General features: G+C 35.2%; 1 protein-coding gene across 1 annotated transcript in view; it reads right to left on the bottom strand.

The window, feature by feature from the left end:
* Positions 1-4,177: 4,177 nt before the first annotated feature.
* Positions 4,178-13,368, bottom strand: part of LOC117116014 (pinin-like) — an 11,277-nt gene continuing 2,086 nt past the window's right edge. The window contains exons 2-8 of the mRNA XM_033259943.1: positions 10,371-10,472; positions 9,762-9,840; positions 9,492-9,589; positions 8,046-8,121; positions 7,742-7,897; positions 6,695-6,833; positions 4,178-6,210 (exon numbers count right to left, since the gene is read on the bottom strand). Of these exons, the coding sequence (XP_033115834.1) occupies positions 5,549-6,210; positions 6,695-6,833; positions 7,742-7,897; positions 8,046-8,121; positions 9,492-9,589; positions 9,762-9,840; positions 10,371-10,472 (1,312 nt within the window). The 3' untranslated portion in view covers positions 4,178-5,548. The remainder of the gene's footprint in view (positions 6,211-6,694; positions 6,834-7,741; positions 7,898-8,045; positions 8,122-9,491; positions 9,590-9,761; positions 9,841-10,370; positions 10,473-13,368) is intronic.

Here is a 13,368-nt window from a genome sequence, read left to right as displayed (position 1 = left end):
CTCTCAGTATCTGTCTCAAAATAAAATATTTATTGTACTAGTACTTTCGACCATAGGTCACCATCAGGTATATATATATATATGTGTGTGTGTGTGTGTGTATATATGTGTATGTGTGTGGTATAGCTACATCTCAGAATAGTTAAATCGACCAGTGTATGATACGGTAATAAAAATCACAAAAAAAAAAAAAAAAAAAAATAACGTACATATAAAAGTATAAAGTTCATTAAGCGATGTAAATGCAGCTCTAATATTCAGAATCATGCTTTAACAGAAAAGTGATTTTTAATTGGAGGTGGTTTTTAATTGGAATGGAGAGTATTTGTATACTGTATTCTATATAAAGCTCAGTACATCACAAATCTGCTATAGACCTACTAAAGTTTGATTTTGATACGGAAGGAGCAACCTGTTTCCACAAGGCCTACTACAAGTATTAAACGGATTAAAAATGACCAACCGACAACTACATTATTTTTACAATTCCGTTACATTTTTCGAATATGTTAACTCACCACCTTCACTTCCATTTTAATGTACGGTAGTTTATTTTTTGTAGGCCTATGTAGTGTTTGCCGCTTGTTTAGATTATACTACTGTATGTCTAATACCTTGGTAATGGTACATGGTACCTGCTTGGTAGAGACAAGTAATGTGTTACTATATACTAGGACTAAATATAGATTTATATAGCGCACACATCAAAAAACGTACGATGAAGACCAATGTACGGTAGGCTGAAGTGCTTGTCACCACAGTGCATGGATAGTAAAAAATGATATACTGTATTTAATAACAGTGTTATTTGGCATATCGACAATCTGATGGCAATATTCACGAAAGTAATTACGATGTAGTTGTGATCCGATATTATTCATAAACATGCCAATAAAAGTTGACTATAAACTGAGAGAACTATTCTATAGTTGTCTCAGCTATAAATAGCACAAGAAAAGTACATTACGAGGACCGATGTGTTAAAGAATTCAAGTCAGTCGAAGTTTATTCCTTTAAATTCACATAGTACCAGTATATCATTAAATTCCTCATGAATATATTCATGAGAATTTATCATCACGAACATAATACGTTTGATGGGAATGATGTTTTCTTTTTTAAATATAGAATTCGCCATATACAAGGCTGAAACTGAAAGCCTCTTTCGGTACGGTAGACAAGGAGGAAAGAACAAAACAAAAACATAATGAAGATACTAATGATAGTAAAAATTGGAATCTTCAGAGATGAGTTACGGTGATGAAAGCCGCGTTCACAATGGATCCGAACCGAAATCGAACGGTGTTTCCGATGCGCCAAACACCAGCGTTCCTATTCTTACATTCAGATCCGATTTTCTGATCGCTTCAGGCCTACCCTAAGCGTTCAGTTCCGACAATTCGGATCCGGTGTGTGAATGCAACTTAAATGATCAAAATAACCGTAGCTGAACTGTGATTTTAATAATGATAAATGTCGGTGCCGCATGGTATTTAGGGGGGGGGGGGAGAGAAACTGTGGCACCGGCTCACGAACACTTCCCCACCCCCTCCCCCATAAAAGGTTGGCCCCAAATTGAAAATATCGGAATCAAAATAATGTCACGCTTAAGTAGTTCAAAATCACCTAATATCACCTTATTTTGCAACTCAGCGCCCCTCGCTTAATCATCTGGCTTCCCCCCACTGCTGACTGTCTAGCTGGAAGGGCCCTCCAGCATAAAACAAAATCAACAGACAAAATACTTGAATGATACATAAATATAAATTCTCTTTTAGTTTCATTTGTGTAAAAATGGACAGGAACAATGTAAAAAAAGCAGCATTTTGATAAAAATGATATCTACACTATAGTTTAATGATACAATAGGGCTATTACTTCATAGCTTAGAAAAAAATCGTTACGTGGTTATCAGATGTGAAGAATCTTTCAAACTTAAAACGGCTCTCCATTAGAACTGAAAATATTTTCAAAATCACCACAGGCCTCCGTACTCGCCAATACGATCTACATTCGACTCCACAATCGATTCCCAAACGTAAATATCCTAATAATTGTTAATCAAGAAAAACTTGTAGCTTCGTGTTGTAATCTCATTATGGGGTGCATTTACAAAGATTGATGAACGTCCTAAGTCAATTTGCTGTAACAAAACACTAACGGATGCGTCACTTACGTAGAGTAAAAATTCTAGATGAGAGAAGCAATGCCTGAAGTCAGGCACGCACCCGACAGTCGTAGGCCGACGAGATTCGAATTGAAAACGCGACTCGACGACACGTTGCGCGCACACGGATCGTTTTTTTTTTTTTTTAATGACCATCATCAGACGGCGTTGCATCTTTCATTCTTACAGGGATCGGAGTTGGATGCGAGTGCCCGGATTTAGAAGCACAGGGCAGCATTGGAAAAACAATATGGCGAGTTTTATTGATGTTTGCAGAATTTAGATGTCATATTGAAATAAATTGATCATTGCATTACGCGTTATGTATTTCAAGGTTTATTGATTTCAACTTAACTCCAGACTCCATTAAACTTGTGCGTTATTAATTTTTGCCGAGCATTAAATTATACTATAAAATAGATATATTCAGAATACTAATTATGTACTTTCCAAGCAAGCACAAAACGTTAATATAATATTCGCGAACGTTGTGAATGTTGTGATTATTATGTAAAAAATAAACGTTATCCCAATGTTGTAGCAACGTTGTAAGAGTTATGTAGTCAGAAAGGTTACAAAAACATATTTCTGCAACGTTACTATAACGTATAGGCACTCTCTTGCAGTTGTCTACTAAACTCTACAAAAAAAAAAAGCTCATGGAAAAAAAAAAAGCTCATGTTCCGTACTCCATGAAATAATAGCATAAATAATAAAGCTATAGAATTAATCAATCAACAAATATTTGTAATGCACCAATATCCAAGGCAGAATGCAATATAATTCAAAGATTGCGAAATTAAATTTCTTGTGCATAAAAAAAAAAAAAAAAAAAAAAAAATTCGTGTGAGATGGAGAAGAGCAAGATTTTAACTTTTTCTTAAAGACTTGTTGTGCTTTCCCGTTTCCATATTCGAACGAAATTTACTTCATCATCTTTAGTAACAAAAGCACGAATAATCCTGGTATGCTTACCGGTGCTACACACACCTTTGTTTGGCAGTCAATTTAAGACTTTAGCGATTTCATCATATTTATGGTAAACCTTTAATTAATTTAGTAGGCCTTATTTTCTTTCCTTGCCACGTAAAATAAATTTAATCTTTTCTTAAACCACTGTTAAAAATCAATTGAAGTTTTGATGTTTTCCGGGATTTTATGACCGACGGGATTATAGCTTCAACATTCTTTCCTATTTTGAACTTCAGAAACATTTTTTTATACAACTTTGTTTAAACATAATTTGCATTTACAGTAGTTTTTTTTAATAAAATGTATTGAAAAGTTATTTTCTAGTGCATTGTCGTTTCCTGATGATGGCATTAATGTTCAAATATTGAATCACAACACGATGGCATGTATTTCAATATCTGGAGTATGCATACTTTCATTTCTTGATCAATTAACTCAGTTTCGTGCCTTTTATTGAATGCATTTAATTGCTGTTGCTTCAGTGTTTTATTGTCCCTTTATTGCATAGGCGGAAAACGTGCGGTCTTTATCGAATGTTTTTCATTTTACATAGTTCATCGTATTTGTCATTGTACGGTACTTTCTTAATATAAACATCAATTCAATTTAGTTGTGAATTTGGTTAACTAATAATAATTGAATACTAAAAAGGGGGTTAATTATGGAAAATGGTGGTACAACCTTACAATATGCAACACTGATTGGAACACTGATGTATTCAATAATTAATTCCCAGATATCAATCATTTGTCATCAATCAACATATCTTGTATCATCGTGATATCGTCTTACATAAATCTATAATTTGATCAAAACATTGTTTTCAATTCAATACTCGTGGGCTAGATTACCATGGTAATAAGTACACACATGGTCGCAACGCAAATAACAAACCTGATAATACACGAAACACAGCAAGGTTGGGAATGCACAATTTTATGTAACTGATTTATTAAAAACAGAATACAACTTACATTATAAAGAAGTCAAAATTAAACAACAAAAAACTAGGCCTATATTTAAAAAAAAAAAAAAAAAAAAATTACTGTACTTTTAAAATAAAGATGCAAACAGCCAACTGTTGGCAACGACATGTCAACTCGCGCGTAACTGTTTATAAATGTTACAAAACACTCAACAAATTAGAACATGCGTAAATTATTCAGGACTTGTTAATTAGATTCAGATATGTAAAAATTCAGAAACAACTTGAGCTGAAGATTTAACTGAAGGCTGCTAACGGTGCCGTTGTTTTACACATCACAAATACCGCCATTCAACCGGAATTACGTTAATAAGATTAGAGTGGTTACACACGCGATCATCTACAAACTATGAATTTTGTTAATCAACTCTGAGTGGTTATCTCACAAGTTTATGTGATAGCTTATAATTGAGCCCGCATCAAGCACATCTTGATCTATCCTTGGTTGGCTGTTTAGCCAGTAGTGTCATTTGTGCCTGGATAGATGCACAGTGTTGGCCGGTTCCGCCTTGTACACACCAATAAATTAAATGAAAATACTGTAGTCCACAATTAATAAAGATGTTTCTTTCGTGAAATTACTCATTCATTTGTATGTATTTTGCGCGAACCATGTAGTCTATAACCAGTTAATGAATAATTGTTTACTTTGATTTATAAACACACATTTGGTTGATGTCAAACTATGCAGCCACAAAAAGTTACGACATCAATCTTCAAATAATATTGTAGTTAGATATTCATTTATGTTTAATGAAAACAATTAAACTTAATGACAACGAATCCAGAAAATATTAGCATTGACTTTCTTTACCAACAGGTAACTGTTTGTACGAATAATCTCAACCTTTCAATTACATGCAAAAGTGATAATATACTTACCAAGAATGGCTGCAAAAAATCAAAGTTTTTAAGTGAATTATCTGTTGATATAACTAGCTCTGGAGACCAACTGTCAGATAACACAGAGGTTATCGAGTTTATAAACATGGAAATCGGTTATAATAATTCCACTTGACATACAAATTTATGTGACCTCAAAGCATTCAATAATAATTCAGTATTTAGATATCCATTATATGTAATTATAGTATTTGAGCTTGGTATTCATGCTCAATCATAATCAATCATTTTGGAAAAGATGATGGAATGATAACATCTCCTACAATGGCATATGTTGCCTGCTTCTAATTATTTGAGTGAGGAGTGTTTACACTAAAATACTTTAATCCAAGGCCATTCAACTTGAAAAAAATATTAGTCACAATTATTTTAGCATCAATGTCATAAGCTTGGGAGGATTGGATCTGTCAGGAGGAAAACAAAGATTAAGTAATAAAAATATGATTGTACAAATGTACAGAGTCTAGAATATCCCACAATTCAGTAGAGGGATAAAAGGTGGTGTATCATCATTATCTTATCTATAAATTCTCCTTAGGTGACTCTGCTGCACTTGCTTGTTCATCCACTACAACAGTCTCCATTTTATTTTCATCCAATTTGTCTTCCCCTTCTTTATCTTCAGCAACCTCCTTTACAATACCGTTGTTAGCATTAATTTCCTCTGCATTTTCTGTATCCATCGAACTCACATCCTCTTTTTCCTCCTTGATTTCATCACTATGTTTCTCTACTGTATTTGGTTTTTCTTTACTAACTTCATCTTCTACTCTACCGTCATTATTATCCTCCTTTTTCTTTCCTACATCTCCATTTACGCTATCACTCTTCGACTCATTCTCTTTCTTTAGCTCATCATCTTTCTTTGAGGATTGCTTCTCTTTTTCTAAATCACTTGTTTTCTTCTCCTTCCGTCGTTTCCTTTCATCATCTCTACTTCTATCTCTCTCTTTTCCACGATGTTCATCTCTATCTCTACGTTTCTCTCTCTCTTTACGCCTATCTCCTTCTTTCTCCCTCTCACTATCTCTTCTCCTCTTTGTCTTTCCATCTTTCTCTGGCTCACTTTTTTCCCGCTTTCTTTCATTTTCCTTCTCACTCTTGCCTTCACCCCGCTGCTTGCCAAACCCCTCAAATGTTCGAATATCTTCTTCGATGGCTTCCCTCCTTTTGCTAGCCATCTCTGAAATCAAAGAATTATTTAGAGTAGAGAATGATACTGATTTTTTTTCATTTATTCAGTTTTAGGCACTAGGGCCAAGGATTTACCGAACATTGAACTTAATCACTCTTCTAAGTGGAAATCCTGTTGCAAGGCAAACATACACACAAGATGTTTTACATAGACCAAGTCTTATTATGAAGCTTACGGAGTTGTTTTGGTTGAGAAAAAAAATCCTGATACAGTGGCAAGAATTGATTCCAGGACCCTGGGATTGGGATGCAAGCACCTTAACCACCAAGCTATTGATAGGCACTGCTAAATACCTACCATGGACAATTTAGCTCACTACAAGACCATTGAAATATTATTCAAATTTCATTCAATTCTTGCAGCAGTCCCTATTCCTTTCACTCTATTTTATACAGTAATTTATTGGCCAGTTTCTTTCTATGCTACAAATATTTAACGTTTTCTTCCCTCATTTCATCTACGAATGACCTACCTGCTAGCTTCTTCTTTGTTGATGCTAATTTCTTGTCATCATCCTGCATCATTTTGCGAGGGCGATAGAACAGTGGCGGCTTAGCTTTCGTTTGGATGAAGCCACCCAATGTTTCACTGTGCTTATCCCACATCACTTGCTGCAAAAAAGGCATTGATGATATCTGATAAATATATATTATTGTATTGGAATTTTATCTATCAGGAGACCAGTGCTAAAACCAGCTGTTGTACTGAAAGTAATCAACAGCGGGGTAAAGGTGTGCTAAATGGTACAACTAGTTGTTAGCCTAAGAATAATCAACAGAAGGATAAAGATGTATGTGCTGAATGTTACAACCTATTATTGGCATGAGAATATTCAACAAGGTGTATATAACTGTTAGCGCTCTCTACGTAATAATCACAAAATAGAGCACCGTCTATGGTAGTTTTCTGTGTCTACTGCCCTCAGGCAATAGACACTTTGCTATCCCGGTCAATCCTGAAGCGTAAAGTTGACTTTGTGAGCGCGAGTGGACATTATATTCACAAAAGTGTGAATTAAGAATCCGGAAGTGTAAAGTTGACATTATGTCACATTCGTGATGTGTGATATGACGTGATTTTACTACTACCCATAAACTCAGTCGTTTACGGGTAGTAGTATCCGTCATATATCCGGCGCACAGTTCCGAAAGTTGGAAGTTAAATCGAGTAGAAGTGGTTAAACGGGTCAACAGTTGAACTCAGGTCAAGACTATTTTGCTTGTGGCTGTTCCCGTTTTTTTTTTTTTTCTACCGTAACTCGGTGGTTTTGGAGTTGATGCTATCAATCATCAGTCAGTCTGCACAAATTGGAAAGCTTGGATAATAATAAAAAGCACCATTTCTATTAAATTTGGCAGTAGACACATGCTCCCGCTGGGAGCCTATTTTTAAAAATTGTAGTGGAACTGCAATGGTTTACATTCCTCGGTTGGTATATAACCAACGAGGGAGTAAAGTCATGCATTGGATGCCACATCTAGTAGTTGATCTAAAAGGAATTAACATAAAAGATGCTTACTTCCTTGGCAATTTCCATCAGTTCTTCCAATCTCTCCAGCTCCTTCTGTTTGTTGCGTCGCTCCATAAACAGCTCTCGTCTTTCATTGGCTATCTCTTGCTTCTCCTTCTTGGCTCTGGCATCCAGTTTCTGCTCGATTTCCTGCCGTTGTTTTTCCTGTATAAATAAACAATCTTTAGATACACAAACAAATAATGGTTTAATGGCACCAGCATCTGTCTTGAATTTATAACCTTTTGGTTGGAAATCTAAAGCTATATGCTTTCACAGTTTGTATACAAGTATTATACTAGTCATAAAATACCTTGTCTGTCTTCTGTACAGAATCATCCTTAAATTTTTGAAGGGTTCCTAGAAGAAGGCCAAACATACGACGATTCCTACGATAGCAAAGAAAAATAACAACGTTAACTATTGGTTTTATTTTCATTTTATGCAATGTGGGAGAATGGTATCATGCTACTTTACATTGTTTGGACTGTGGTGTTGTCTGGCTGAACTACTACTACTACTTCTCAATGCACCCAGGACAGTACCACCTGTAATAACCAAAAAACTGCCAACAGTTCAAAGAGACAGAATTTGTTTTTTTTTAGGGGTGTTGGTTGGCCGAGCGGTTAAGTCAGGGGTGGCGTAACCTTGAGCTATTATATCGGGGCTGGTTCAAACGGCTAACTCGCCTATGGTTACAGTGGTGGAACATGTCTTCTCGGATAAGGACTTTAAACCGTAGGCCCAGTGTATGCATTTGGCTAGTGTACACTTTAAAGAACCCAGTACATCCTTCGAGAAGAGTGGGGGGGCTACCCCAGTGTACTGGTCCATTCAGTCCCCTGTTGTTTAATGGATATGCCAGGTAGGATAGTGATTAAGTTCGCTGATTGCCATACACTTGGTGCTCATGCCTAAAGAAATGAGGCGTTTTTTTTTTGTTTTTTTTTGGGAGAGAATAGGCAATTAGTCGGTTTATCAAGCCAAGTATTCATGAAAGTATACTGTTACCATCCAACTTGTGTGAGCTAAGGTTTTATGATTAACTAAGTACTTGGCATCCAATTTGCAAACCCTGCAAATAACAGGTTTTTCTAATAACTCTTTCAACCACATAATATAAATTAGCAGAGAATCCAAAAGATGTGCGTCAAAAAACTATTTTGTATTCTGATATGATAGCTCCTTTAATCATTGTCCAGACTACACTACAGAAAAACATGTGACATGTCTAAATATGGTCATCATCACATCATGACTCTATAAAGCATCATTACTATATATGGGCATACAACATTTTTTTTGTCAAAGGAAATTTGATAGTGTGGACAAAGATTTACAATACTTGGGGCACTGAGACAGGTAGGTAGGTAGTTAAGGATGATACAATTTATTTCTGCCAACATTCTGAACTACAGCAGGGGGAAGATCATCTATTGAAGATGGTGCCTTAAATATCTGTTTTAGCTTTCATCCATTATCCTTGTGCTAAGCGACAGTTGCCTGAGAGTTATTGTTCCTGTTTCTTGTGTTGAAGACCCTACAGTAGTTCAAACCTGGCCAGCGCACGGTTTTAATTAGTGTCCGATCGCTTGGCTCCTCGAATAACCCTCATATAAAATGTTAGGCGGGTTAAGGACAATGTATCCATATGTGTCCAATGTAGTTAAGATGGGTGGCGCTATACTACGGCTCCCCAGCCCAAATTTCCAATTTGAATGAGGACGAATAAAGAATTATTATTATTATATTTTGCTACCTAGCAGTGGACTTGGAGTCCTGGCCCTGGTCTTCAATCGAGTCCTTCCTGGTGCGAGTGATTGATGTAGGTGCTACAACTGAGGACTGTATAGCAGGCTGCAAGAATAAACACGCATAACAGATGTATTAATCAGCAAACAAAACAGATCTAATTATATAATGCATTCCACAAAAATTAATGAAAACAACAAAAGCAGACAATATGAACCCATTATTGAAGTTAAACTGCAATCCAACATAAGTTATATGCAGTTTAAATTGTTTTTACTCCTAAACCTCTCCCATTAACCCCACAAGAGGGTTGACTCTCGCGTATCATCATGTGTTCCGAAATGGAAGGATAATGACTGATTGAATGCAACTCATTCATAATTAAGTAATTGGTAATATGTTATCATACACTATTATTTTCATAGTGTAAGAAAACTTTCCACAAACTGTAAAAGGGTCTCAATTCATCTATGAATTGAGACTCCTATTCCTGAAAATGTAGGTTGTGATCCACCAGTGGCTCGATAAAGTATTTTTGTGGGTCATAAACTTGACAGTTACCTAAATCAGCTAGCTCTACTCCTGTCTCTTATACACATCTAGATGTGTATAAGAGACAGGTGTATGCATTTGGCTAGTGTACACTTTAAAGAACCCAGTACATCCTTCGAGAAGAGTGGGGGGCTACCCCAGTGTACCTGTCACCCCTCAACCGATTGACCTAAAATTTGAGATTTGATGCTGTGAGATCACACTAAACAAGTACACCAAGTTTCATCAAAATCAAAAAATATGTGGTTAAAATTTTCAGATTTTTTGGGTGATTTGACATGGAATGACCCTGCTGTATAATCAAACAAATTAATTACCCAAATGCAACCCTTACCTCGTCCCCATTGGTCCCGGTCCAGCACCTCTATTTCTCGGTCGAGGTCCACTAAGTCCACCACCAACAGATACTTTTCGCTGATCTGTTATTCTGCCAGTACTGTAGAAAATTAAATACAAATAATATTAACAATAAATATAGCTACGAGATTGCATTTCTTTATTGAAGTTGTATTGTTCGATCAAAAATGGTCTATGCTAAAGCAAGGAGGTATAAGGCCTAAGTTAGCCCACATATAGGCATTTTACAGCATTTAATTTAATGGAGTCCTTATCTGAATTTGACTCTCCATGTCTACTCAGTTTCCTAGTCAACTTCGACCCCACAATTACAAATGTTCTAAACTAGTGAGACAGTATTTCCAAACAAACAATATGAAAAATTAACAAAAAAGAAAAGGTTTATATATAAACATATTAATAGAAAAGCAATCTGAGAAAGAAATACAACATTAACATTTATTACCAATTAGCTTGTAAATAAAATAGGTTTATTTTATTTCCCAAAATCATATTTCATTCTTAACTACAAAACAACAATTTTAGTCTATAGAGTATAAATAACAATCTGACCAAAAAACGCGAAAAAAAAAAAAAAAAAATTAACTATTATAAATTTTCTTTTGTAAAATTGTTGGAAAACTTTATTTTTACTTCCCAAAACAATCTACTGTACAGCACTTTTGTTATTTTGACACAACGGAAAATTCAAGAACTAAGTTTTGGGCCAACTTGATTTTTGGGGCCAAACCAAGTAGACTTTTGGGCTGCTTAAAGTTGACATGGATCTGAATTTGGAAAGAAGAGCTGATACTGTATTGGCACAAATACTACAGAAAATTCAGAAAATTAAGCCTTGGCCTATCTTTCAATATAATATCAACTGATTTAAGCAGAGCATATGATTCTGCGCACCTATTCCTGGGCGATACCATTCTAAAAATGGGTGTTATGAAATGTGTGTTGGGTATTATTATACATGGTGTGGTGCGGCCTGGGTATAACAGCCTATGTGCAGTAGAGTAGGCAGTCTAAACGGCGTGTATTATTATCATTATTTAACCTACAATCGACCCTGATTTTAGTGTTTCATTTCAGTTATAATTATGTGCCTGTATATAGGGTATAATCGGGGGTATAATTATATGATTTTAATTAATTAAACATAGAATAGATCCTGATTTCCATGTTTTAATTCAGTTATAATTATTAATTATTATATATCTGTAATTATGTGCCTGTGTAGGGTATATTCATAATACCAGGTATTTAAACATATGGTATAATAATATGTTTTTAATTATTAATTAAACATACAGTAGACCTGATTTCAGTGTTTTTTTTCAGTTATAATTATTATTGCGTGTTTTATTTCAGTTTAAAATATTGATTGTCTGTAAGTGTAATTATGTGCCTGTGTAGGGTGTTATACCGGGTGGGTCCCTGCATAATTATGTCTTTGATTATTAAATAAACACACAGTTCAACCTGATTTCAATGTTTTATTTCAGTTATAATTATTAATTATTACATGTTTTATTCAGTTATAATTATTGATTATTATATCTGTAATTAGGTGTCTGCGTTCATCTGGTCGGTGAACTTGTAAACACAAGTTGTGAACTCGAGTAGAATTTTCTTCCTCGATTTGCACAAGTACTGTAGTGTGGAAAATGGCAGACGTAACACAAACGAGCAGATGTATTTAATGCAATTTGTTTAAGTATATGACTTCAGATAAAAAAAAAAAAGTGTTTTTTGTATGTTTTATTGCAACCTCATAATTTGCTGTGTATAACATTCTGAATGCACCTTACGGAGTCTTAATTCAAGCTTTTTTTTTTACATAGCCTAGGCCTAGGCCAAGGAGCACACCCATTTGAGGGCGCCCAAATAGGAAAAAACAAAGATACTAGAAACACAAGATAGAGCACTCGCATAGCAAAAATGAGGCGGAAATCATGCCCGAAGTAGGCGGCGCCCTTCTTTTTAACCATGCAAGTTTTCTATATTTCGTGCCCGATGTACAGGGTGCCCTTCTGTTGCTAAGTATATCCAGGCGCACACAGCGCCCTTCTTTTTCCACCAATGGAATAAAACGTTATCACTAGAGTGCGTCCGGCCATACGATTTTGCGCTATATTGTTGTTTTCTATACTGATCCATAGGCTTAATTGTGTGTTTATTTGGATAATAGCAACGATTTCTACCTCCGCCAAGGAATTATGTATTCACCGTTGTCATTGCCTGGGTACTAATTGTACAATTGTGTACAATTTTTTAATTGAGAATTGACAATAAAATACGCGATGACTTGGTAACGAAAGTTTAGTTCAAGTTTTTTTAGATCCAGCCGTAAGGGGCGTCCCATTGTTTGTATTCCCACCATGCATTTCGGTGGAACACTATTTTTGTGTGGAAACTCTATCTTGTGTTTCTAGTATCTTTGGAAAAAATAATTTCATTTTAGAGTTCATCAAATGAATGCACTCTTCTCGTGTTCTCCCATGTTACAAGTTGTGAAATCATTTTTCACAAGCATAACACCCGGTATAACACAGGGTATTAGTTTTTGATATTAATTAAACATACAGTAGATCCTGATTTCAGTGTTTTATTTCAGTTATAATTATTGATTATTATGTCTGTAATTATTATCCTATGTAACGGGTATAACATAGGGTATAATTATATGTGTATAAAAAAATACACATCATATATTATAAGCATATCAGACAGGATTGCTTGTACACATAATGCTAACAGAATCTAGAGTGAATATGTTGCCATGGTGCATAGTTGATTATGGTTCTTAGTATTGTTTAATTAATTTCTTTCTGTGCCTAGGGCCTACATAAACTGGCTAGGCCTAGCTTGTTTCTGTGAAGAGAGCTTAATTGTCTGACTTACAAATTATAAATTAAACTAGAAATTGCAAATTGCAAGTGAAGTGCTGCAAAGTACAACTGCATATAAATGTTCTTCGAACAAAATTA

The sequence above is a fragment of the Anneissia japonica genome, unplaced genomic scaffold (genome assembly GCF_011630105.1).
Source record: "Anneissia japonica isolate Jap-2015-1 unplaced genomic scaffold, ASM1163010v1 scaffold287743_len2803612_cov181, whole genome shotgun sequence".
Classification (NCBI taxonomy): Eukaryota; Metazoa; Echinodermata; class Crinoidea; order Comatulida; family Comatulidae; genus Anneissia; species Anneissia japonica.
The sequence above is the reverse complement of the archived record's forward strand: the minus strand, read 5'-3'. Positions and strand labels throughout refer to the sequence as shown.